The 27189-nt window shown below is 38.7% G+C and overlaps 1 protein-coding gene across 12 annotated transcripts; it reads left to right on the top strand.

Annotated features, from left to right (window-relative positions):
* The first annotated feature begins 17 nt into the window (after nt 1–17).
* Nucleotides 18–27189, top strand: RESF1 (retroelement silencing factor 1). 12 transcript variants are annotated; one of them, XM_059886274.1, is made up of 9 exons: nt 18–91; nt 1361–1451; nt 8882–9019; nt 12269–12331; nt 16824–16961; nt 17840–22871; nt 24074–24157; nt 24797–24985; nt 26470–26557. In XM_059886274.1, the coding sequence occupies exons 6-8, from the start codon at nt 17897–17899 to the stop codon at nt 24979–24981; spliced, it is 5244 nt and encodes a 1747-aa protein (XP_059742257.1). In that variant the 5' UTR covers nt 18–91; nt 1361–1451; nt 8882–9019; nt 12269–12331; nt 16824–16961; nt 17840–17896; the 3' UTR covers nt 24982–24985; nt 26470–26557. The 12 variants fall into 12 exon arrangements, with proteins under 12 accessions (XP_059742257.1, XP_059742256.1, XP_059742259.1 ...); XM_059886273.1 differs by lacking the exon at nt 16824–16961 and adding an exon at nt 4051–4185; XM_059886276.1 differs by lacking the exon at nt 16824–16961 and having other exon boundaries at nt 18–87.

Raw genomic sequence — 27189 nt, 5'->3', positions numbered from 1 at the left:
CCCCTGGAGGCGGACCCGAGTTGACTTAAACTCCGGGGCCGAGAGGAGCTGCGTTTTCCCGGCTCGCCCCTGTTGGGTTCAGCTCCGGTAGGTAAGTAGGGACCTGGTTCCCGCCGGCACTCGCACGTTTCCTCGAGTTCTCGGCGGGGCGGGGGGGCACTGGCAGCCCAGGTGACCGCAGGCGGGGACTGGGTGTGCGCGGCGAGTGCTTTTGTTCTGTGGTGGGGACTGAGCGGCGGCTACGGGCTCTCCGGGGGCTCGAGTCTCTGGCCAGCGGTGAAGGCTGGCCCGCCGGGCTCGGGTCGGTGCCCGCCCACCGCGCGGGGTGGGCCGGGAACCGGGGCGGACGTCGACTCCGAATCAGAGGGCGGCGCCTCGCCGGGTGTTTCTGTGGAACGCCTTTCCTCACCACAGAGGTCGCGGGTGGCGACTGCGAGGACGCATTTTGTTAAACTGCAAGGCGATTGGTTAGACTGATGGATGTGAGAGTGGCTTATGTTTTTAATGATTTCCTGTCGCTGGCTTGAAAAAAAAAAAAATCTTTGTTTTGAATTTATTTTTCCAGTGTTCCCTTCTTCCCCACCCCCATTAGGCCGAACCTCCCAAAACAAAATTGCTCAGCTTGGGTCTCCAAGTGGCCCGCAAACACGTTGGTGCCGGAGTCGCTTTCCGTTCCTCAGCAGTAGTTAGCCCCTCGAGGCATTTTTAAATGCACAAATGCGTACCGATTTTAGATGTTCTCGAGGGATACGAATTTCCTAAGCAGATGTCCTTTGGGAACAGCAAGTTTTCAGAGAATGGTTTCAGTGAAAACAATTTATTTGTAATATTTTAGTGTCTGCCTTCAAAATAAAAAGAAGAGTAGGTGAAGGGGATGAGCTGGGGTGTATTTAAATAAACGCGTCGCAGAGCTTGTTTGGGGATTTTTCTGATTAATGTGTTAACTCTAAATCAAACGAGTTCTATTAGGTGTTAACATGAAAGAGTTATGGTTTTATTTTTTTCTGTGCAGTTGGATTCTCATTTTCTAATTCGATAAAGAATTGTTAAGTTGAAAGTGTTTAGAGTGATAGAAGGAGTGGGTCAGGAGGCGTGCACTTGAATTATCACTTAAAAAGTAAATGGTAATATACGGCAGACCCAGTTTCTATTTGTTACTTTGCCTTCTTAAGAATTCAGTAAGCTTAGTTTGCTTTTGATCCAGCCTTAACACGGTTTGAGCAGCGATGTCATATTCAAGTAAGCAAATGAGTATGTATCTTTATTATAAGTTTAATGTGAATTTTATATAAATAACATAAAATTACAAATTTTATGTTGAATTTATTATCAATTATAAAATGTTTATTGCTGTCCCTAGGACCAAAGAAGTAAACACTGTGTGGAGTGGTACTGACAAGTTTGGAGGGAAATGGTAGCATATACAGTAATAAAGGAGTAATGATTTAAAGGTAAGTGTGTTAGCTTTAAGTAGTCTACTCTAATTTATCTGTTGTGGAACAGAATGATTAAGCTGAACTAGTATTGGTTCAGTATTAAACTACAATGGCTCAGTAAAGAATCCACTTGCAATGCAGGAGACCTGGGTTTGATCCCTGGCTTGGAAAGATCCCCTGGAGAAGGGAATGGTTACCCACTCCAGTATTCTTGCCTGGAGAATTCTGTGGACAGAAGAGCCTGGTGGGCTACGGTACCTGAGGTCACAAATAGTTGGACAGCACTGAGTAGCTAACACCACCACCAGCTTACAATGGATTTGATGACAAAGTTTGAGGAGAAGTAATACAGTTGACATAACAAGGAATTTTAAATTACTAAGGAAGAGGTCTACTTAACATTATTCTCTACATGGTCTCTTTCTTATTTTATTTTTCAAATTCATTACTTGTGGCACATGGGATAAGGCAGCACAGAGCAGAACTCTGAGAGAACCGATCCCTAAAATAGGGACCTGTACAGCCAAAGTGGTCATTTCTGGGGCGTCCATTCTGTAAACTCCAAGTAGTATTAGGAAACTTTCTGTACTGATTTGAGACCATTGTCCCTGCAGTCACACTGCTGAGCATCAGATCTTGGCTCTTCCACTTACCATCTATGCAGCCTTGGGAGAATTATTAAACTTCTCTATCAATTTCCTCATCTTTTGTAAAATAGGGATAACAATAGTATCAACCTCATGGGATCGTTACAATAAGTTAATGAGTTTTGTAGATATAACACACTTGGAAGAGCTCCTGGTAAATGGTAAGTGCTTAATAAATTTTAGCTGTTGTCATGTTAGAGAAAATATATTTTATGGCCTGTCTTATAGGAGATGTTTCACTCATTTAAACTCTAAGTCAAGTTATCAGCTTTGTGTTGATTAAACCCTTCCCTGTAGATCCTGTAAGTTCTGTTTTTGTAAGGAAGTACCAGATGCAACTCTAGTTTTTACCTGCAGGAATGTTTGAAGTCAGCAATGCTTCTACAAAATTTTCCAGCCAGGGCAGATTTGTCCAAAAGCCTTATATTCCCTGTTCTGGATATACAGGACTCTTCTTCCCTGATAGCTCAGTTGGTAAAGAATCCATTTGCAATGCAGGAGATCCTGGTTCAATTCCTGGGTTGGGAAGATCTGCTGGAGAAGGGATAGGCCACCTACTCCAGTGTCCTTGGGCTTCCCATGTGGCTCAGCTGGTGAAGAATCCGCCTGCAGTGTTGGAGACCTGGGTTTGATCCCTGGGTTGGGAAGATCCTCTGGAGAAGGGAAAGGCTACCCACTCCAGTATTCTGGCCTGGAGAATTCCATGGACTGTATAATCCATGGGGTCGCAAAGAGTTGGACAGGACTGAACGACTTTCGCTTTCATTTTTGGAGAAGGAAATGGCAACCCACTCGAGTATTCTTGCCTGGAGAATTCCATGGTCAGAGGAGCCCAACAGGCTACAGTCCATGGACCTCCAAGAGTTGGACACGACTTAGCGACCAAACCACCACCACTTCCCATTTAGATTAGCAATGTTTTAGATGTGATAAAGTGCAAATGTTCAGTGCAAGTGATCCTACCTAATGTTTAAAAAGGATTTAGAAAGGTGAATTTCAGGAATTGCTTTTCATTTTAAATCAGTCATCTCTGCACTGCCACCCCTAGCCCCACAAAGGCATATTCTGTGTGAAACAGGCTCAGAAAACATTCAATTTGAGACTTTATGACTCTGACCCATGCTCTGCAGCATGCTAGACTTCCTTTTCATTCACTATCTCCTGGAGTTTGCCCAAATTCATATCCACTGATTCCAGTGATGTCATCCCAACTATTTCATCCTTTCTCGCCCCCTTAACCAGACAGTTTACCAACCCAATCTATTGAAATGTGAATTAAAATGTACTTTGTAATAAACCTTGTAAAGAAGTATCTTACGGACCTTTGAAGAATTCTGACAGCTCTGTGGTATATCCATCCTTGATATCATAAGAGTGCTTATAAACTGAAGGGCAATGTTAGAGGCTAGCCTATTGTAAATGTCTCAAGTGAAGCATATAGTTCCATGTAATGGTTGCAGAGAATGTCTCAAGTGAAACATATAGTTATATGTAATGGTTGCAGAGATTTTGTGACAATCACCAGGATTCTCTTGATATGTATTAAATTGCAAGGCTTCACTTGTAAATGAAAACTGTGTCCAGTACTTTGTCCACCTGATGTGAAGAACTGACTCATTGGAAAAGACGCTGATGCTGGGAAAGATTGAAGGCAGGAGATGGTTGGATGGCCTCACCAACTTGATGGACATGAGTTTGAGCAAGCTCTGGGAGTTGGTGATGGACAGGGAAGCCTGGTGTGCTGCATTCCATGGGGTCTCAAAGAGTCAGACACAACTGAGCAACTGAACTGAAATCACTTGTAAATAAAATCTTGTGGTTAAAATTGCAGAGTGTTACAAGAAATTATGTTGTCCAGTTAGGTTTTAAGAAACAAAAAGTCATAAGCAAGTTTTTAGTTTTTAAGCTCCCAAAGAGAATTTATTGGATCATATAAATTAAAGGGTTCCATGTGGCTTGACTTTCAGGTTTGACTGGATCCAACATTTGAATCTGAAAGTTGTAAAGACTTGAAACACTGTCTTTGAGCTCTGCTGTCTGCTTTGGCATTGACTTCATTCTCAGGCACACATGCCTTCATTGGATAGCCCTAACATCTCCAGGTATATGATCAGTCAGCTTCAACTTGCACAGAACATGCCTTTTGTCTGTGCTCTGCCAAAAGCCTGTAGTTCATTGTGTCATGTGCCCATGTCTGTGCTAATAACTGGGGAAAAAAAAATTTAAGCTACAGTTTAGAGATATAATTCATATGTTATATTCATACAATTCAATTTATCTATTTACCATGTACAGTGGTTTTGCATATACTCAGTACTATGTAACCAATACCATCATCACTTTTGGAACATTTTCTTGACCCCAGAAAGAATCTCTGTACTCATTAACGGACACTCTCCATTCTACCCATCTGCAGGCAACCATTTAATCTAGTTTGTCTCTATAGATTTGTGTATTCTGAACATGTGGTCTCTTACGACCCTGAACACCTTGCATGATGTTTTCAAGATGCATTCATATTAAAGCATATAAAAGCATATTAAAGCATGTCTTTCATTCCTTTCTATTGCAAAGTAGTAATTCCATTGTATAAATATACCACATTTTGTTTTCCTTTCATCAGTTCACACACATTTGGATCATTTATGCTTTTTGGATTTTCTGAATGATGTTGCTGTGAGCATTCATGTACAAGTGTTTGTATGGACATATATTTTCGGTTCTCTTAGGTATATACCTGGGAGTGAAACTGATCTGTTTTATCATTTGGTAACTATATTTGGCCTTTTGAGACATTGCCCGATTTTTTTGGCCACACCTTGTGGCATGCAAGATCGGGGATCAAACCTGTGCCCCCTGCAGTAGAAACACAAAATCTTAATCACTGGACTGCCAGGGAAGTCCCTGCCAGACTATTTTTGATGAACCCTGTACATTCTCAATAGCAACATATAGGAATTTTAGTTTGTCCACATCCTTACCACACTTGTCTTTTTGGTTACAACTACTGTAGTGAGTATTAAGTGGTATCCTGTGATTTTATTGCTTTCCCATGGTAGTTGGCAACCCACGCCAGTATTCTTGCCTGGAGAATCCTGTGGATGGAGGAGCTTGATAGGTTGCTATCCATTGGGTCACACAGAGTCGGACACGGCTAAAACAACTTAGCATGCATTGGAGAAGGAAATGGCAACCCACTCCAGTATTCTTGCTTGGGAGTTCCATGGACAGAGGAGCTACAGTCCATAGACTGCAGTCCATGAGGGTTGCAAAGAGTTGGACACAACTGAGTAACTAACACTTTCCCTAGTTCTTTGTATATTCTGGATTCTAGTTTCTTGCTAGTGATCATGTATGTGAGGACTTGTTTTTGGTTTCTGTTCCATTGATTAGTGTCTATCCTAATTTAGTCCCACGTGGCTTTGTTTACTGTAGTTTTGTAGTTTAAGTTTTAAAATTGGGAGGTGTGAGTCCTTCAACATTATACTCTTTCAAAATGAATTTTAGGATCGGGTTCTCAATTTCTGCAAAGAAGACATCTGGAACTTCGGTAAGGGTTGTCCTGAATCAGATCAATTTGAGAAGTATTGCCTGCCACCTTGAGAGTGTCTGAATGTGGCATACTTTTCCACTTGTTCATTTAGGTCTTTAGTTTCTTTTGAAATTATATAATTTCTGTATAATAATTTCTGTAAATTTTCCACATTTGTTAAATTTATTCCAAAGTGTTTCATTCTTTTGCTGTTAACTGTAAATACATTTGATTTTTGTATATTGAGCTTGCTAGGCAACCTAGTCAAAGTAGTTCTATTAGTTTTTTTAGTGGATTCCTTATAATTTTCAATATATGAGATGCCATATGCAAGTAAAGGTAGTTTACTAGGTAGAGGGAAAACATTCAGGCTTTAAAGCTGTGGCTTTTTTTTAGATGTCTTACTAAATTGAGGAAGTTCCCTTCTGTTCTAGTTGTAGTGTTTTTATCTGAAAGGACATTAGATTTTAGGATGAATTTAATTTCAGTCATGTTAGATGCTTTTTATACCTCCATTTCAGATGGTCATGTGGTTTGTGTCCTTTATTGTATTGGTGTGTTACAGGATATTGGTTCTACATTAAAAAAAAGAAAAGTCAATCTTGTATTTCTGGGATAAGTCCCACTTCATTATAGCATATAATTATTTTTATATGCTGTTATCTTTGTTTTGCTAGCATTTTGTTGGTTTTTCCATCTATATTCATAATAAATTGGTCTGTAGTTTTACTGTTTGTTTTTTCCCCTTTTTCTGCTTTTGGTATCCTTAGTTTTCTTAGACATTAAGTCGCCATCCCTTGACCTTTTCTCATGACCCCCCACCATTTTACAGTGGACCAGATGAAGGGGCTAAAGATTAATGATCACCAGTTGTTTATCCCTCAGGCATATGGAACAGAAGTTAATTACTACCCTTTCCTGGATCCGAGAGCTGATAATTTATCAGACCAAGGACACATTCCTCTGAGAGCCAGGAATTCAAGACAAAGGATATAGTTTTAGGTTAATGGAGTGGGATGTTTGTTGCAACAGGCTGAGGTCTCAGAGTTCCTATACTAACTCCCTAATGATTTCTACCTCAGTATTTTATAGGATGATGGAAATTGATCTCCAGTGGGTCACTGCTTCATTAGGTCCCTAAAGAGTCACTGCCACAAACTCTATGAGATTTTACTTTTTCCTTCTATACAGTCATGTTATTTGAAAAAGTGTTGTGGCTCAGGTGCATGGGATTGCTCACTTTATACTTTCACATTATTTCTCATCCAGCAGAATTTGAGTGGCTCCCTTGTGCTTGCTGGGGAAGGAAGACAGTACTGATCAGGGGGTTGAGGGTACATAGAAGTCATTAATTTACCCTAGATTGTCACCACTATCTTCAACATAGCTGCAGGCCAAATGAAAATCTTAATTATAAGGACACTTGGAAACTCAGCAGCTGCTGATTCGGGGAGTGGACGTCCTTGGAGCTGTGTCCTTGGGCAAAGGCCTGAAAACCTCATCCTATTAGTCATGATTTCTCACGGTTTTCTGATTAAGGGGAAGCAGAACTCTCTTGTATACATTTTCTAGAATGTAGTTATGGCTCTGAATTTAACTGTTTGCTGGATCTGTCATCCTTTACTTGACCCTGTTAAGATAAGGTAGATTATGTCCTATATGTCTCTTCTGGTACTTGGGGGTCTCTCTGCGTCATTAACGTCAGCCTCTGGTTTTATAAAATCTGGATCTTAACCCCATGACAACAAAATGCCTCCATTGCAGTTCTTAGAATCCTGTCAACAACCCGGGACTACCAAAGCAATCACTATAATGTGCCTGTAATGACAGGAATAACTAACAGAGTAAAAGATTATATCAGTTGTCCCTTTAGAGACATTTCATCCTAACTTTATGGGAGCTGAATGGTGAACCTTAGTGGCCTCTGGAACATATTGGGAGCCTGGTTATAGCGTGATCACCATCTTGCTGGGACTTCCTGTCTAGTCACCCTTACCCAGTGTTAACTAAGTAGAAATATACTTAAATAGGAGGTTGAGTGCCAAAGAATTGATGCTTTTGAACTGTGGTGTTGGAGAATATTCTTGAGAGTCCTTTGGACTGTAAGGAGATCAAACCTAAAGGAAATCCTAAAGGAAATAATCCTGAATATTCATTGGAAGGACTGATGCCAAAGCTGAAGTTCCAATACTTTGGGCAACTGATATGAAGAGCCGACTCATTAGGAGAGACCCTGATGCTGGGAAAGATTGAAAGCAAGAGGACAAGGGGACTACAGAGGATGAGATGGTTGGAGGGTGTCACCGACTCAGTGGACATGAGTTTGAACAAACTCTAGGAGATGGTGAAGGACAGTGAAGCCTGGCGTGCTGCAGTCCATGGGGTCGCAAAGAGTCAGACACCACTGAGTGACTGAAGAGGGTATCTGATTGAGTTGACCTGTGCTTCTGAATCATGTTTGGAGCTGGATACCTGAAAGACTGGAGAGCAGAGATGGAGGTGAACAGTTTCACCATGGTGCTCTGGTGACCTTTTGTAGGGCCTCACAGGAAAGCTTTGATTAATCTCAGGTGACTGATACTTTGACAGGACACCCCACAGGTCTTTCTGGTACAAACGTTGATAAGCAGCTTCCTGAAAAATGGTACAAGGTGATTCTCTCTGCCTCCCTTGTTTCAGTTGCACCAAAGACTTGACTGTCTCCTTCCTTTGGGGGTGTAGTGGTAGGCTATGAAATGACTGCAGTTTAGAATTCTCAGTAGTCTGTTTTCTCATCCACCTCTGTATTGCCTTATGGGACTAAGGACACTGATGTTGGTTTTGCTATTTGTGTTAGAAAAAAAACTTCATGAGAACCCATTCAGTCTTAATCTTTTTTTCTGCAGCAGTGTAGAAAGCCAGCCTAAAAGCCGGGACAGTGGGACTTCCAGCCCTGCCAGCCCTGGTCCTTCTGCTTAGGACTGCTTGGCTTCATGCATTTGTTGTAACCATTAAATGTGACAGTGCACTCAAAGCATTCAGTACAGTTCTTGACATAAATTTTCAAAGGTTAGCTCTTACTACTTATGGAGTTGTATTATAAATGTAAAATTTAGGATAGTCTATTCTTGAAAGCCTAATTCAAGGGAAGGGACACAAAAGCCAGACCTGAAATAGCTTGAGTAAATCTTGATGCTTTGGAATTCTTCGGAAGTGGGTTTTATATTTGCTGGTATTTGTGGTCTCATTGAGTTTTTTAAAAGTATCTGTACCTTTTTCCATTGCAGATCAGTTTTTAAATGAAAAACTCTAGTTTTCCTCAATTTAACCACATCAGGGGACTCTGCAAAGAAACAGAAGCAGAATGAAAGCCATAAGGAAAAGGTCCAATTTAAAATACCAGAACAGATACAAGTGTTTTTGAGGTATGAGAAGAGTATCATATTTTTTTAAGAAATCCTATATTTTTGAGGTACTGGAATGCTGACAGATGAAATCATGCGATGTTTATGGTTGACACAGATGTGAAGGGAGGGGTGGAGACTTTCCCATCTACAACTTTAAATAGGGACTTCTCTAACTTGGTCTTCAGCAATTATAGGTAATGTTTATTCATTTGACAAACATTTATCAAAGCTTTCTAGACAACTACTATAGATATACATCCTTTTAAAAAAATTTCTTGGCCACAGAGCACTGCATGTGGGATCCTAGTTCCCTGACCAAAGATCCAACCTGTGACCTCTGCCATGGAAGCATGGAGTCTTAACAAGTGAACACCTGGGAAGTTCTTATATATGCATCTTTTAGGTTACCCTGAAACAGCCTTTTTAAAAACCCATCTCTCTTGATTTTAATAGCTTTATCTTTCACTATGATAATGTTCCAGTTTCTTTGATAAATTAATGGTTACCCTTGCATATAAGATAATCATGTGGCCTAATTTGTCCTCTCATGTTCTGTTTCTTACTATTTTGTCTAACCTAAAGTAGGCCTAGCCATGGGAAACCATGAGAGGTCCATTTCAGTAGAGTTCTTTCTGTTGGCGGTTGTATGTGCTTGTGCACATGTGCTTAAGATAGGTATTAATATGATTATTCTTTAAAGGTATGATTTTTAGGTTATTTTTTGGTTTGTAATTTTCTGTGATAAGGCTGATTTTAAAATAAAGGAGGCTTTCCAGTTAAACCATATGTGCATTGTATGGATATAGAATATTTTTTAAAAACTCACAAGTCTTAATGTTAGTGAGGTCTTCATGAAAATTTTATGTGAAAATCCACAGGCATTGTTACATTTAGTCTACTGTAGCCGTTGACTTCCCTTTTTTTTCCTGCTTCACAAATTGATCTTAATTTTGCAGTTTACAGCTTGCTGTTCACTGCTTACTCAGCCATGGATTTTAGTGACTTGCTTTCTTCTCACTTTTTCTCACCAAGTAATATTAATAATATGTAAGATTTAAATGTAGGGATCGTCAAAGCTAAATTTTTGTCTATTTTCAGGATTAAAGTTTTTTTTTAATTAGGAAATTTGAAAGATTGTTTTTGTGATGACACAGAACGTTTCCATGGATTCTCTTTGAAATAGGAGTATATGAATTATGACTGTGAACCACCCCCGCCCAGTGTAGACACTAGCACTTTATCAATATCAACACACCCGGACTGCTTGCCTCCCCTCCTGGTGAGGGCCACCTCACCTTATCAGCATCAGCAGATTAATATTGCTTGTTCTCCAAACTGTAAAACCGACATTCAGATGGATGGGTTAGTAGAGCCAAACTTTGTGCCAGCTATATCAAGGATCATTATTTAGGGCTTGCTAATTTACCTGTAGCTGTTCATAGCTAGGAGCATTCCCTGCAGCAGAATATAAAAATCTAGAGCTAGGTGGCTTACTGGCATGTGCACCCGTCACTAGACTGCTTGCTGACCCTTTTACCACTTGACAAAAGTACATGAACTGTTGGATCCAACCTGTAGTAACTGCCAGAGAGCAGACAACCTTAAAACTACAAGCATCCAATGGACAGCTGTGTACTAACCTACAACCTAAAGGTACTATAGTTTTTTAATTTTTTTAAAATCTCCAGTATAGAAAGGTGGGTGTGTATAGTATGTTCAAAACTCCTATTTCCTTGTGTGATTTTTTTCCCCCTGCCAATTCTGTTCATTACCAAAAGTGGGGAATTGAAGTCTGACTTTTGGTGAATTGCCTGTTTTTGACTTGTCTATGTTTTACTTATGTTTTAATGCTCTCTAAAGTGCATATATATAGTTGTTATGTATTGGTGGATTGACCCTTTTATGGTTATAAAATGTGTCTCTTTATGTAGAGAAAAATTTTTTGTTTTAGTCTTACTTTTTTCTGATAATGTATATAGTTATTCTGCCTTTCTTGTGGCTGTTGGCATATCTTTTTTTTATCCTTTTGTTTTCAATCATTTTTATCTTTGAATCGAAGGTATACCTATTCAAATATATAGTTGGCTAGCCCTTTTAAAAAAGTAATCTGACATTCTGTCATTTGAATTGTTTAATCTACTCACTTTTAGTGCAAATTGTTAATGTGGTTGGATTTATATCTGCTGTTTATACTTTTTATTTTCTGTCTCATGTGTTTTTGTTTCTCACTATTTTCTTTTCCATTAAGTGAATATTTTCTAATGTATCATTTTAGCTGCTTTAATAATTTTTTCAATGTATATTTTAAAAGTTATTTTATAAAAGCACAAATTACTTTTGAAAGTCATTTTGGGGGCTTCCCTGGTGACTCAGTGATAAAGAATCCACCTGCCAGTGCAGGAGATGTGGATTCAGTCCCTGGTCTGGGAAGAACCCACATGCTGCAGAGCAACACTTGAAGAAGTTTCCATACAGGCCATGGAAAACATTTTTCACAAATTCTAGAAGTCCTGTGACTAGCCTATGTGCATCACAGCTTTTGAGCCTGTGTTTTGAAGCCCAGGAGCAGCAACTGCTTAGCCCATGTGCTGCAGCTACTGAAGCTTGTATGTCCTGGAGCCCATGCTGCACAAGAGAAGCCCCCACAATGAGAAACCCAAGCACTACAACTAGAGAGCAGCCGCCTCTCACCACAAATAGAGAAAAGCCCTTGCAGCAACAAAGACGTAGCATAGCCAAAAACAATCAATAAAATCATCTTTAAAAATCATTTTTGTTTCTGTCTTTAAGGGTGTTAAGTAAGCATCCTAAAATCTGATTTGTTGTATTTGTGATTTTATATTATTTTAATGCCATAGCTCAAGGTAGGCATGTGGAATCTTAGTTCCCTGACCAGATATCAAACTCAGGCCCAAAACAGTGAAAGTGCTGTCCTAACATCTGGACCACAGGGAATTCCCAGAGGTAGGATTTTAAATACAGAGATTTGATACTGTAAATACAGATTACATTTACGAGGCTGTGATTTATAGATTTGGTGATAGTAGGGTGGCAGATAGTGCTATTTTTTTTCCCTCTGAAATATAAGCCCCTGAGTAGGGGGAGCATGTTTATAGGTTGGTGTCTCTGGGGACCAGGGAGGAGAGAAGAGTGGGAAAAATAAAACTACTTTAAAGTTACAGCAGAATAAAGTAGAATTGTTGTACACCTATTGATGTTTATATAAACTCAGTCCATTGGCTTGTGTGATTTTTTTTTCCCCCCCAGATAACTTTGGCTACTCCTGTGCAGAGAGGTTCTTAAAGTTCAGCCTTCGTTGGAATTTGTTAGGTAAGTGCCATGGCTGTCAGAAGTTGGGAGTGATCAGAGGGTATGGAGATTTGGGGGCAAAAGTTTTTTTCCAAGAAAAAGTTAAATGATACACCATTGAAATCCTGACTCTGGTAATCTCCATTAAAATATATTTTTGAAATATCTAAGAATATATTGTATCCAGAAGTAGAAACTGTAGTCAGGAAAAAGATCAGAAAACTTTTAACTCCCCCTTTTTGTGGGGGGTGGGTGGCACACTAAGCAGCATGTGGGATCTTGGTTCCCAGACGAGGGATGGAGCTTGCACCCCTGCAGTGGAAGTGCAGAGTCTTAACCTTTGGACCCCCAGGAAATTCCCTTAACTCCTTCTAATTTAGTTAGTTCAATGTTGAGTTTTTCTGTGCCAGCGCGAGAGGTCGGGGGGGGGGGGGCGGGGAGCGCGGAATCCGACAACCCCAAATTGCTCCTAAAGAGCATCCAAATTACTCCTAAAGAGCATTTTTCTTCCTACCCGTAGGCTCTTTTGGAGAAGGGAATGGCAATGCACTCCAGTATTCTTGCTTGGAGAATCCCATTGACAGAGGAGCCTAGTGAGCCACAGTCCATGGGGTTGCAAAGAGTCAGACACAACTGAGTGACAAACAGTACACTACTATAGGCTCTTTTATTAGTCTGCCGGGACTGCTCTGACAAAATGACCAAAGTTTGGTCATTTTTTTTTTTACCAGCTGAGCTTAAACAATAAATTTCTTACAGTTCTAGAGTCTGGAAGTCTAAGATAAAAGTTTCTGGTTTCTTCTGAGGTCTCTCTTGGCTTGCAGACAGCTATCTGTTTATGTCTCCTTACATGGTCTGTGTGTGCATGTACCTGGTGTCTTTCTTGTAAGGTCACTAATCCTGTTGGATTAAGGTCCTAACCCTTTTGACCTCATTTAACCTTAATTCCCTTCCTGAAAGCTGTATCTCCAAATTCAATCACACTGGAGGATAAGACTTCAATATATGAATTTAGGGGGGGACAGAATTCAGTCTGTAACAGTGTCCCACCCCCCCAAGCTCACATAAGAAACAGGGAATTATTGGGAATTCACCATCAATATTTTCAGTACTACTGTTTATGGCTGCACTGGGTCTTCTAGCTGTGAATGGGATTTCTCTAGTTGTAGTGTGTGGCCTTCTCATCACCGTGGACTCGGGGTATGCACGGGCTCAGAAGTTGCAGTGCAGGGGCTTCGTTCCCCTGCAGCATGTGGAATTTTCCTACACCAGGGATCAAACTCCTTTCCCTGCATTGGCAAGTGGATTTTTAACCACTGGACCACCAGGGAAGTCTTATAGTTAAAGCTTTTTACTTTGTATTATACTTCTCCCTGGTCACTTGTCTTATTCAAGGAGCTTTGCTGGGAGAAGGCCTGTGAGGAAAATATGGCTCTTTCTTCTTAGCACCTGTTTTTAAACCAAAATATATGCTGTCATGATGGATACGGATGATCTGGTTCCCTGACAAAGTAAAATCTCAAAGAGAGGAGGTTTCTTTAGTACCTTGATCAAATGACAGGTCAGGACAAACAGATTTCACAAGGCCTTGAAAGGCTCCCTCCTATTACATTGTGTGTGTGAGTGAGTCAGTCATGTCTGACTCTTGATGATCCCATGAACTGTAGCCCACCAGTCTCCTCTGTCCATGGAGTTCTCCAGGCAAGAATACTGAAATGGGTTGCCATTCCCTTCTCCAGGGGATCTTCCCAACCCAGGGATTGAACCTGGGTCTCCTGCATTTCATGCAGATTCTTTACCCTCTGAACCATCAGGAAAGACTATTAAGTTAGTTATGAGCAAATACAAAAGTAAACATAAATATTCCCAAGAATAATACACATAAAACCAAAACTTGTGCCTTCAATCTAGTTTGAGTGCACTATGATCCATAATGTAATAGATCTAAAAGATCTACAGATTATTTTGGATATTCTACACAACTGATACAAATAGTTTGTTGTATATTTTCCTTCTCAATTCTTAACACTTTTTACCATCTTCAGTGCAACAATGAACAGAAGTGGGTGATAGTGGTGCCTTTATTTAAATTGTTTTATTACTAATAATTTTACTGTTTGCTAAATTTTTTTAAAGTTACCATTTATCAAAATTAAGGAAACTTCTGTTCTTTGTTTCATACAATTGTCCTTTTAATGAATTTTATCACCTGTTCTTAGTCAGTTCAGTTGCCTGGTTGTTTCCGACTGTTTGAGACCCAATGGACCGTTGCACACTAGGCTTCCCTGTCCATCACCAACTTCCAAAGGTTGCTCAAACTCATGTCCGTCAAGTTGGTGATGCCATCCAACCATCTTATCCTCTGTCACCCCCTACTCCTTCTGCCTTTGATCTTTCCCAGCATGAGGGTCTCTTCCAATGAATCAGTTCTTCGTATCAGGTGTCTAGGTTGGTCATAGCTTTTTTTCCAAGGAGCATGTGTCTTTTTGTTTTGTGGCCGCAGTCACTGTCTGCTGTGATTTTGGAGCCCAAGAAAATACAGTCTGTCACTGTGTGATATTTTGCTCACATTTTGCTTAGGACTGTTGTGTTTGTTTCTGAGAGATTGACGTCTTAATTGTCTTTCTTTTCAGCCTTGGTATCAAAGGCTCAGTAAATAAGTTATGAAGTGTCCCCTCTTTTAAAGAGAGAGTATTTTTATTATGTCAACTCTGGTTAGGGTATGTTTTTTTCAAGGAATTTCTCTATTCCACGTACATTTTAAATGTTTTGAAAATAGTTAATAAATACACTATCATTTTAATGTCTATAGGGTCTAGTGATACTCTCATTTCCCAATATAGGGTTTTTTTTTAAATGACCAGTGTTGACAGAGGCTTATTAGTTTTTATTCTTCACCAACTTGTGACTTGTTTAATCTCTGTTTTCATTATTTATTTCACTCTGTCTTTTCCTTGGATTAATTTGTCATTCTTAAATTTATATGATAAATACAGAGATTATCTCCCAGTCTTTTTTTTTTAAACATACATCAACCCATTTTATTTCTCCTTTATTGACTTCTCTGTTTCACATGTCCTAGTGGATCTGTCAGCAAATTTTGTGATTTCCTCCTTCACAACATACACAGATTCTAATCATTCCTCACCACCTCCTCCAGTCTCCCAGTCTTCTATTAAATAAGTCAAGTCTTATGTTAATATGAGGATGGGACCTGTTATGAACTGAACTGTCTTGTCCAGTCTTATGTCTTGTCCTCTATTATACCCTCCCACCAAATGTATATATTGAAGCTCTAACCTCAGTGAGACTATTTAGAGATGGGGCCTTTAAGGGAGATAATTAAGGTTAATGAGGTCATAAAGTGTTGTGGTCTTTTACAGACTGGGACCTGGGGACTGGAGTAAACGAAAAGAGAGAAAGAGCAATATCCCTTGGGTTACGGGGAAAACCAGTAAAGCCCATACATAGGACTTGTACTGCTCACGAAGGCCGACTGCATCCTCTCAAGGAGGTCTTGAAAGCCTGGGTGAGAAAGTGAGCTTGGTAGGCTTCCACGCTCCGAAGAACTATCCAGAGACAGAAAGAAGGACGTGGGGGACCCAAGTCTCTAGTGGAACAAGGGTATTTTATTAGCAGAAATGCATGCTTATATATCTTCAGTAAAATGATTACTCAGCCGTTAAAAAGAATGAAATTCCACCAGTTGCAACAAAATGGATAGTGTGTTAAGTACAAGGTTACTGAAGGGAGTCACTGAAGGGAATCCAAGCAGGTGCTCTTTCCTGTGATCTCAGTCATGAGAACTGTGTACAGCTCTACTTGTTCCTGTATTCCAGGAACTGATAAGGAACAGAGAATCCTTGAGAAATGACACACAAAGAAAGAAAATGCAACATATTGGATCCGTTAAACGTCCCTGACAATAAGGGTGGAATCTTATTCAGTAGGACTGATATCCTATTGGATATTTAGAGGAAGAGACACCAGAGCCCACTGCATTCTTTGTTTCTGAATTATTGGCAATTTCCTAGTTCCTTCTATAATTTCTAGGTTAATTCCACTGTGAATTAATCTGAAATATTTATCCTTCAAAAATGAGATCTGTTTATGGCCTAGCAATATGGTCAATACTGGTAAAAATTCCCTGTGCTCTTAGAAAGAATGTGTATTCTGTAGTTGTTTGGCATATTATTAATATGTTTGAGTCAAATTTGTTTACCCTGTCATTTAATACGGTTGTGTGTGTGTGTGTGCACACATGCACACACATGCACTCATTCACGTCTGACTTTGTGACCTCATGGACTGCAGCTCACCAGGCTCCTCTATTGATGGAATTTTCCAAGCAAGAACACTGGAGCAGGTTGCCATTTCCTTCTCCATGGGATCTTCCCGACCTAAGAATTGAATTCATGTTGCTCGCGTCTCCTATATTGGCAGGCGGGTGTGTTTTTTACCAGCTTAGCCATCAGGGAAGCCCATTATGGTTACACATTTGTCCATTTTTTAGATATGTCCGTGTAAGTGTTCTGGAGAAGGAAATGGCAACCCCACTCCAGTATTCTTGCCTGGAAAATCCCATGGATCCTGGTGGGCTACAGTCCCATGGGGTCGCAGAGTCAGACACGACTGAGTGATTTCACTTTATGTAAGTGTTGGTGAGAGTATAATTTATTTCAATCTGTTTGAAAGGCAATTTGTCACTGACTATGAAAACAATTTTAATGTCTTTTGAATTTCACTTGTAGAAATTTCCAGGAACATATAGCACAAATATAAAAGCATAAATACATGCTTTAGTGTAGGATAGTTTACAAGTGCAAAAACCTAAGAAAACCAAGTATTCATCAATAGAGAAATGGTTAAATATTGATATACTCATAAAGTGGAATGTTTATGCAGACAGTGAGATAGGTATATGTGTAATGGAATGATAAGATGTCCTAGTTATTGGGATGAAAATCAGGCAAACTGCAGGCAGCATGTTTGGTAGGATTCTGATTTAAAAGAATGAGATTTTATGTGTTGGTGATTTTTATGTATAGAAATTTTCTGAAAGAAAAGTTCACAGTAGTAGATAGCCCTCGGGAGTTAGACACTGGAGATGAACAGTAGTAGTAAAGACTTCATAGTATATGCTTGATTATTTTTAAAATTTTTTTACAGTGAGTATCGGTATCTTAGAATAAAGAGCTGGTTAAAATAAATAAATACAGAAAGTACTTGTCTCTTAAGTGTAGCAAAAAAAATTGCTAATTATATTGAGTAGAATGAGTTTCTGTTAAACACCACTGAAAATTTTATTGAGATTTTCCATATTTATTGTTGGATCTTCCTTTGCCGTTTCTCTTACCTGAATTGAAAATGAGGCTTTGTCTAGTGTGAGGTTTCAGGAATTTTGATTGACATGGTCAGCATTAGTAATAAAGCATTATTAATAAAGTAATAAAGTAAGCTGAGAAAATTATCTTAAAAATTCTGACCAGGCCAAACAGCTTTTTAATAAAAGATGTTTATTTCCTACAGATTCCTGGCATTCAAAACAGTTGGCTTTCAACACACTGATACTGCATCAACTTGACAATGAATTGGAATGCAAAACCAGAGAGTGTCACCTTACCACCACAGTATCCTAAAAAACAAGCATCTTTTTTGGAGCAAGGTTTAGTAAATACACTTAGCACAACATCTCAAAGTTCTTTCCATACTGGAAGTAACCAAGAACCATGCCTGTTTCTCAGTAATTCACATCCAGTTTCACAGCCGCTACTCAACATCAGGAATCATAAGACTCCTCCACAAATCCCTATTTCTGATTTGCATAGTGGGACCATTGTGACCTCACAAACTTCAGTAGAAAGAATAACATATGCAAATGTTAAAGGACCCAAACAACTAAGTCATGATTTGCAGATTTCTTCAGGAGTTACACCAGATGTATGGTTGAACTCACCAATGGGGAGTTCTACGCTTTCTCATACAGGGGCAACTGTATCTCATCAAACTGGTTTTGGAACGAATGTACCCAATGTGCATGCACTACAGAATCAGTTTCTAACATCAGATACCTATTCTATGCAACTACATATGATCCCTTCTAATTCTGGAAGAGTTCCTATAACTTACCAAGGAAACACAAGACTAAACCTACCTTTGTCAGAGCAACAGGTTGATTGGGCACCTCAGCGAGCATCCAGTGGACTGACTTATCAAGATTACAGACCACTTCCAAAGCAATACAATTATTCACCACGAAGCTTTTTGCAGGAGCCTGCTCTTCAGAAACAAAACGCTATGTCATCTGTATCATTCCAAGTTAAAAATAATCAATCTCCAAATCCTGCACTGACATTTAAGTCAAAGCAGATTGCAGCTGTACCATCATATCAATATGCAGTTACTCAAACTGACAAAAGACCTCCTCCTCCTTATGACTGTAGATATGCAAGCCAGTCTTTGCAAAGTACTCCACGTGTTGTTAAACAATCCTCTATGGAAGTTCCTCAGAGTCAAGAAATGCACTTACCTGAAATGAGGAAAGACTTTTGTAGAGACTTTCAACAGCAGTGGCAAAACCTGAATGAAAATTTCAGTATGATGGGAGGTTCCTGTAACTTGAAAGTAAATACCAGTGTCAATCATCCTTTTAATGAACCTGTTAGATCATCTGTGACTGGTGCTCAGGCTCTTGCTCAAAATAATCAGGAGAGAACAGTGGATTCTCAAAATCTAACTTCAAATCAAGCACTAGACACAAGTGCCACAAAAGAAAAGTTAGTGAGGGATATTAAAACATTAGTAGAGATAAAAAAGAAGTTTTCAGACCTTGCAAGGAAAATTAAAATTAATAAAAGTCTCTTGATGGCAGCAGGTTGTATTAAAACACCTAATACCTCTTACAGTGAATCAGCTCAAAATTCTGGATTGTCTCTGAAACAAACTGCCAAAATCCAGTCTGAACCACAGCTAACTCTAGTCACTCCAGAGATTGTGGAGGATAAACCACCAACAGTAATGGAATCTGCAGAAGAAACTAATAGACCACAGAGGGTGTTGAGTTCCAACCTTCAGGACAGAAATTTTAACCAAGTCAGTTCTGTTTCACTAAATTCTGCCTGTTCAGAAAAGTTGCCAATACCAGAACAAGTCCATGATTTGGAAGTTGTAAATTCTTTAAAGACATCAACTGTTGAGGTAACTCAGGCACCATTAAATAACACCCAGCTTTCATCAGGAAATTCTGTCAGCATTGCACAAAATGTGCCAACAAATTCTGAAGTAACTTTTCTTCCTCATTCTACATCATCTGAGGAATATATTTCAAAATATCCAAATAAAAATAGGCTAATTCTCAGTTTACTTACTTCTGGAAGTAAAACTCAGAAGAAATTATTAAAAGACACTGGTGAATGTATTCATGATTCTAAACTGCATAATTTTGAAATGAATGCAAATACCGAAAACACTGGTAACCAACTGAAAACCACGGAAACTGTAAATCTTCCAAGGACTTGTAATAGAAATGCCAAAGTTGCAGACACTTCTTGCTTGGAGTGTAAATCATTTAATGGGGTGTCTTCTAACAGTGGCTCTCGCTTTTCCATGGAATTGCTAGCAACATGTCTGTCTTTGTGGAAAAAGCAACCTTCAGAACCTACCAAAGAAAAACAGGATAATGAGTCAAAAACAAACATAACAGCCATTGCAGTTTCAAAGCCTGCGCCCATCTGTGAGAGTAGTCCATTTTCACCTGTGGGAAATTCTCAGAATAAGATAGTAAACAGCTCACTAGAAACTATTTCATCAGTGGTAGCACAAAATTATGAGTCTTCAGGAACAACTACTACAAAAGGAATTGCTGTAGTATCACCCTTAATTCTTTCAGATGTCAATACATTGTCTGTCAAAGATACAACATCTGAAGCTTTACCTGAAATGGTGTATCCAGTTATTAAAGAAGGCAGTGTTTGTAGCTTACAAAATAAATTGACGGAAAATACTGCTGCTTTGAAGATTAATGTTAATGAACCAGTAACAAGTACTACAGGCATTATGATTTTCCCACTAATTGAGGACAAGCAAAGTGAGTCAACTAATACTAATTCAGAAGGCATACCTAATACCAATCAAGGAAAGCACAATGAATCAGAACCAGATATCCAGTGTCCTGTGAGTGATCAGCAAACGTCGTATATATCAAAGGACAGTAGTAGTGTGGGCAGTGATGTATTACAGATTGGCAGTATTTGTTCTCTTGTGGAAGGTGATACCTCTTATGATTCCCAAATAGCAGAGATATTCAACTTGCTCCCTTTGCAAAAAGTTGAGCCACAGAAACCTCTACCCAATCACCAAATGATGAGTAGTAGACAACAAAATGAACATTTAGAAAACATCACTGAAAGTAAAGACTTTGACTTTAAAAAAGATGAATTTGTGCAGTGCACAGATGTTTCAAATAAAATAACAGATCAGTCAGAATCACTGCAACTTCCAGCACTGTCACCTTTGAAATGTGTTGAAGCAAAGAGTGGAATTCTAGAGGAAGGCAGTTTGGAGCATATCACTGAAAATGAAAGCATGGCAAATGATACATGTTCATCAGCTGCTACTCAGCAGGACAGTTACCCTCAGGAAGCTGATACGTCCTGCAGTTATACTGAACAGGATCCTACTACAGATGAAAGTCTCCATGATAAGACATCTATCTTATACCTACATGATCAGCTGTCAGAACTTTTAAAAGAGTTTCCCTATGGTATCGAACCTGTGAACATGCATGAAAGTTCTGTGGTACAGCAGATGGCAAACCAAATTTCAGAAGCTCAAACTTGTGGTAAAACTGACTGTGACTCCAAAGGTTCAACAGACCAGATACAAATTACAATATTAAACACAGATCAGATGAAAGAATTGTTTCCTGAACAGGACGATCAACCCAGCGAGGTAGACAAATTGACAGAACCTCAGAAAGAAAAGCCTGTAACAAAGGAAGAGAAGCAGTGTGACCCACAGGCATGCAGAGTTGAAGAACGCTGTGCTTCTGTACCATTGGATTCGGAAAAAGATGATATCCGCTGCTGTGCTTTGGGGTGGCTCTCTATGGTTTATGAAGGAGTACCTCAATGCCAGTGTAATTCCATCAAGAAGTCAGATTCAAAAGAAAAAAAACAGATAAATCCTTGTTCTCCTTCAGAGGCCAAGAGTTATAAACAAGGAGAGAGAACCTCTGACAGAGATGTTCCTGTTGCATTAAACAGTCCTCCAAATAATCCTCCAAAGAGTCCTCTGACTTCTTCAGTTGAGAAAAAACATTTTCCTGAAACAAAGCAAAGCAGCAATATAAAAGACAAATCCAAAACAGAACGTAACAGTTCACTAAGGACAGAGCAAGAATTATCTGGTCAACTTTTATCTAAAGGTGATAAAAAACTGGATTCTTTGCAGAGTCACAAAAGAAAGAGAAATCTGCAATTTCATGAGGTAAATTTTAATTCTGCTAATAAAATTACAAAATTTTCTCAGGAGAGCCTGCAGAGGAAGTTCATGGCACAAAACTTAGGGCCACTAAAACCAAAGATGAGTTTTTTGACAAGCAAAACTAAAGATTTGAATATGAAGAATGGTTCTTCGGTACAGTCAGTATCACCAGAAAAGAGAAAATTGAAATCAGCTGGCTCTAAACAAAAATCTTTGGAAGAAAGGAAATTAGATGAAGGGATCACACTTGATTCAGAGATAAAGAGGAAGAAACATGATAAACAAGAGCAGAATAAAAATGTGGGAGGTGGTGCATTTAAATTCTGTAATTTTTCAACGCCAAATGAAAGAGCTTGGATTAAAGAAAAGACAGTATCAAATGTTAAATCCTCGGGCTCTAAGGATAGCTCATCTAAAATGAATAGAGTTCTATCACCAAAGGAGTATTTATCAAGGCAGAAGCATAAGGAAGCATTAAAGAAAAACTATCTGAAAAATAGTGATTCTCAGTATATGAGGCCCAGTAAACTTTCTGTGCAAGTGGAAAGTTCTGGGAAATCAAATGAGAGACCCAATGGCAGTGTACAGACCTGTAAGGAATCATTAAATATTGGTACAGGCCATGGTAAAAGCATCAAAACCCATCATTCCAAAGAGTCTAAAACATATATTTCAAGGAATATTAAAGGAACAGTTGGTGGAAAGCAGTCTGATAAAATGTGGATCGATAGAACCAAGCTAGACAAAAATTTAAATAATATAAATAATGAAGGTGAATTAAGCCAAATGTCTTCCCAAACAAAGGATCAAAGGAAGCTGTATCTGAACAGAGTTGCATTTAAATGCACTGAACGTGAGCGCATTTGTCTCACAAAATTAGACAATTCACCCAGGAAGCTTAAAGAAAAGAGACCGGAAAGTAAATGTAAGAACCCATTACCTGTGAAAGATACCACGGAAAAACTAAGCATGCTGGAGTTTAAATTATGTCCAGATGGAGTGTTTAAAAATACAAACACTGTTGAAGACCAGAAGGATCTGCAGCACACACCTAGGAAGGAGCAAGCCCCTGTGCAAGGTCCAGTATGATTTTTTTTTGCTGGTGTCTGCAAAAGTGTAATGCATTGTAGGTCAGCAAGTGGCAGAGCACCTCTCTCAATGTCTGGGTAGCTCGGGAACACTTAAAACTTATTTTGCGTTTACTGAGGTTTTATCAGTATGTTGATAGTTAATTGGTCAATATTTGTTTTAAAAGTTTTTGCCCCACTTGTTGTAAATTATATTGCATGCACATTAATGACAAGGTTTATAAAATTTGCAAGGTTTTCCAAATACAAAAGATCTCCCTTTTCACTAAGTAGTGAAGAACATTCTTTGAGCAGTTATAAAAGTATCAGGTAAACATTATTTTAAATCTTGCTTTTTGTTCAGTTCTTTGGGCTTACAATTTCAGACCCCCAGTGATTTTGAAGTTTTGGTCTAAATATTAATAGCTGTAATTGTTAATGAAATCTTTTTGTTTGTACAGAAGTAGTTCAACTTCTTGCCATCTTTGAGTCAGTTGGTGACTATTTTATCACTAAGGTTAAAGTGGTACCTTCTCATATACCCCATAATGGCAATCATGACTTTTCACTAGCTGAAGGATAGAATTCTCAACACAGTGCAAGATGGAATGAGAAAATAGGGGACTCAATATTTGTGGTAGTAAGGAAATATTTAAGGGTGGTGGTTAGTAAATGTAAAACATTGTGTTGCAGAAACCCAGATTGGAAAACTAAAGGATTTGAATGGAAATCTTAGTTTTTCTTGCACTGTTCAGACAGTGTCTGTTGGGGTGTATAAAATTACAATGAATAAGTTACTTTTTCTTGGAAGGTGTATGGATATGTGAGTATATAGAGTATAAATTTGTATTGATTACACTTCATTCTTAAAACTAGATTATTAGAATCTGAGGACCTGATAGTAACAGAAATGTTGGGTGTAGATGCAGCAGTGTGAGGTATGTTCTGTGTCATGCCTTTAAGTCATTGACATGTGTTGGTGTTCAGTCCAGGTGAGAGAAGCATAGTTACATTATGAAGATAAACTTTTTAATTGTGAGATTCAGTCACCTCATATGGAGAAAGCATTTTTCCAGGCCCTTTTTAGAGTTAATGTGTGAGTATACCTAATGCCTTCTAAAATCTGTTTTAGGCTTACGTGGTTTTCCTTCATTATAGTACTAGAAGAGATGAGTAGCAAAGTCTAGAGATCTGAAAATGAATATTTAAATAGTTTCAGGAATAAAAAGTACAAAAGAAGACTGGTTAAAATGTGTGACTGAGGAGAAAAGGATGCCGGAAGCCAACCAAGAAATAGGTAAAACTTATCTATTTGAAGTTTTTATTTTACTTACCTGACACTCATATCTAAGCTGGATTAGTTCTGAAACTATTGTGAAGCTTGGTTTTTATCCATATTTCTTTTAAAAAAATGATTCAATGTTTGAGTAGTGGGAAGACATTCTCCTATGTTTTCTGTCATGCTTTGGACAGAAAAGTAGTGATCTGTTTCCTTTTAAGAAGAAAATTCTCCCCTTGACTTAGGCAAGGGGTTGGCATACTTATCCTGTGTAGACCATGTCCAATAAATATTAGGTTTTGCAAATCATGTTCCCTAAATACTAGACTCTAATGTTACGATAACATGAAAAAATGGCTGTAAAATAACAAATGAATATGGGCTATGTTCCAATTAAAGTTTACTAAAACTTGTAGGGGCTGGGCTTGGCCCACAGGCCTTTTAGCTTACCCTCAGGCTAGATTATTTGCAAGTTAATTTAATTTTCCAAACCAAGTAGACAAAGATATTCACATTTATCAGTGAAAGGTTAGATCATTTGATTAAAGTTACATAGCACCAATAAAGAGAAGCAAAAGAGGAAGTGTGACAAAGGTTTATTATTGTTGTTTAGTTGCTAAGGTGTGTCTAACTCTTCTGCAACCTCATGGACGATAGCCTACGAGGCTCCTCTGTCCATGGGGTTTCCCAGGCAAGGATACTCGAGTGGGTTGCCATTTCCTTCTCCAGGGGATCTTCCAGACCCAGGGATCGACCTCATGTCTCCTGCATTGGCGGGTGGATTCTTTACTGTCGACCCATCAGGGAAGCCCACAGAAGAGTTAAAAAACAAATATATATAAACAGGCATGTATAATTTGAGTCTTCTACATTGAAGATGTATATGGGAAAAAAATTCAGCTGAATCAAATTGAAAGAAAAAGGAATGAAATCTTAATTAGAATAGGAAAACAATGGAAAGTGCAAAAAATGAATTAGTGAGAAAGTAGAAAACACACTCCTAAAGTTGGAACACAGACATGAGAAAGATGTAAATGGGTGTGGTGATTGGGGCAAAAAAGGTCTTTGGAAGTGGGAGGGGACATAACTTGCCTCATTGCCTCAGAGATGGCATGACCTGAGTCCGAAAATACTCAGAAGACAGACACATTCGCAGTGACCAGAGAGGCTCAGGAAACGTCATGAGCTAAACAACAGACAAGAAGATAACTGCAGACAGGATGAGCAATAAACAGTGAAGGTGGGACATAGTGCTCAGGTTCATGATGAAAAAAACACAAACCGGGGCCCAGAGCAGAGCTGCACGCAGCGGGGTGAGGGGAAAGCTAAGAAACAAGTTTGGAGCTCTGTCAAAAGTCTAATAAGACTCAAGGAAATCATGAAAAAGCATACCAAGATGAAGAGGCTAAAGAATTAGAACAAGCTTAAAGCAAAGGTCATCAATTCTTAGATGGCTATAAAAAATACATTTTAGATAAGTGACAGTAAATTTGGTGGCAAAAGTTGGAATGTAAATGGAGCAAGTGGTGAAACTGTCAGGCTGAGGTAGAAGAGGAGGTGACAGAATCCAGTGGAAAACCACTTAGAGCCCACCTCAGTGATCAGCATTGGGGACAGAACACTAATGTGGTCAGAGAAGAACTTGAAACATTAAGAATTTAACAGTAACCATACTCTGTTACCAAAAAATGAAGAATAATAATTAAGAGGACAGAGTACTTGACCCATCTGGCTGGAAGAAGTAAAATAAGACTTTTAATCCAGAAAGGAATGGCTAGAGCAGGAAGGCAAAGTATAGGAACTCAGAATTGGAATAGCTTCTCAGATAAAGAGGTACATTTTAAAATGCACAGAAAGAGGAATAGCTGGCTGGGCCCATCAAAGGGTAGTGAGACTAATGATAGCACTATAGTTGAAAGAAACAAATACAGATATTTCTTAGAATACCTCATGCATAGTAAGGCCAGAATATGCAAACTGTACTTCCATGTGCTCTTTGGAACTGGCTTGCCCTGGTGCATTTTATATTGCTAGTTTAAATGGCTGTTAGGAGAGTCACATTCTTAAAAGTATGCAAGTGATAAGACATTTTCCTTGGTAGGGGTATAGATAAAGGAGAATAGCCCTGGTCAGTGAAGAGGGGAATGGGGTAGTAAAGGGGAGGCAAGATGTCCTGTTTATATACATTATAATTCTGTAGGTAAAGATCCATTGTTTGTTATACTTTACTCTTTATTGCAGATAAGAATACATGTTTTCCCTCTCAATTTATATTGATTGTACTGGTCACTAACATTAAGAGTAACAAAGTAAAATTTTTGTTTCCTTAGATGATAATGTTTTGGCTAATTCAAGGCTCTCCAAGAGAAACTGCAGTGCAGATGGATTTGAGATACTACAAAACCCAGTAAAAGATTCAAAAGCAATGTTTCAAACCTACAAAAAGCTGTACATGGAGAAGAGAAGCAGGAGTCTTGGTAGCAGTCCTTTAGAATAATTTTGAGACTTTAATTCTTCTTACCACCAGAAAATTTCTGTTAAATATTTTTCTGGAAATACTCAAGATTGCCATGATAAAATTTCTGAGTCTGGTTACCCGTTAGGTTATACATATCATTGAAATTAATTAAATTGGCTTGAGAACCTTATTTTGTGGGTAGCAGACATAAGAAATAGGTGGTATTTGTCAAGGAAACCATAAGCTATTGAATTCTGACATTACTGAACCAAATGTACCATTATCTTAAATTTTTATACAAATCTTGTTTTGAAATGCGAACTATCCATCCTAAGGGAGATTTGTTCCTTATTTAAGGACTAGTTTATTTCCTCTGGGACTGTATTTTTGTTTTGAAAACTTTTTAGCAAAACTTATTTTTTCAGAAATGCTCACTGTGAATGTCGAAGTATATTCTTTAGTATTTTATACTGAATTGTTAACTTTTTGTTGGAAGTCTCATTTTATACTTATTAAACTGAATACAGTTTTTGGAATAATGTTTAAACATTACTTTTCATACTTGAAATAAACATTTATTTTTTAAAAACTA

Source organism: Bos taurus, chromosome 5, assembly GCF_002263795.3.
Source record: "Bos taurus isolate L1 Dominette 01449 registration number 42190680 breed Hereford chromosome 5, ARS-UCD2.0, whole genome shotgun sequence".
Taxonomy (NCBI): domain Eukaryota; kingdom Metazoa; phylum Chordata; class Mammalia; order Artiodactyla; family Bovidae; genus Bos; species Bos taurus.
The sequence above is the reverse complement of the archived record's forward strand: the minus strand, read 5'-3'. Positions and strand labels throughout refer to the sequence as shown.

What these genes read in the sequence shown, in the direction of transcription:
- RESF1 (XM_059886276.1), top strand. Translation starts at nt 17,897, where the DNA reads ATGAATTGGAATGCAAAACCAGAGAGTGTCACCTTACCACCACAGTAT. An exon ending in GGAGCAAGCCCCTGTGCAAG is followed by an intron (nt 22,872 to 24,073) that starts GTCCAGTATGAT and finishes ATATTTAAATAG; the next exon opens with TTTCAGGAATAAAAAGTACA. An exon ending in GGAAGCCAACCAAGAAATAG is followed by an intron (nt 24,158 to 24,796) that starts GTAAAACTTATC and finishes CATGGACGATAG; the next exon opens with CCTACGAGGCTCCTCTGTCC.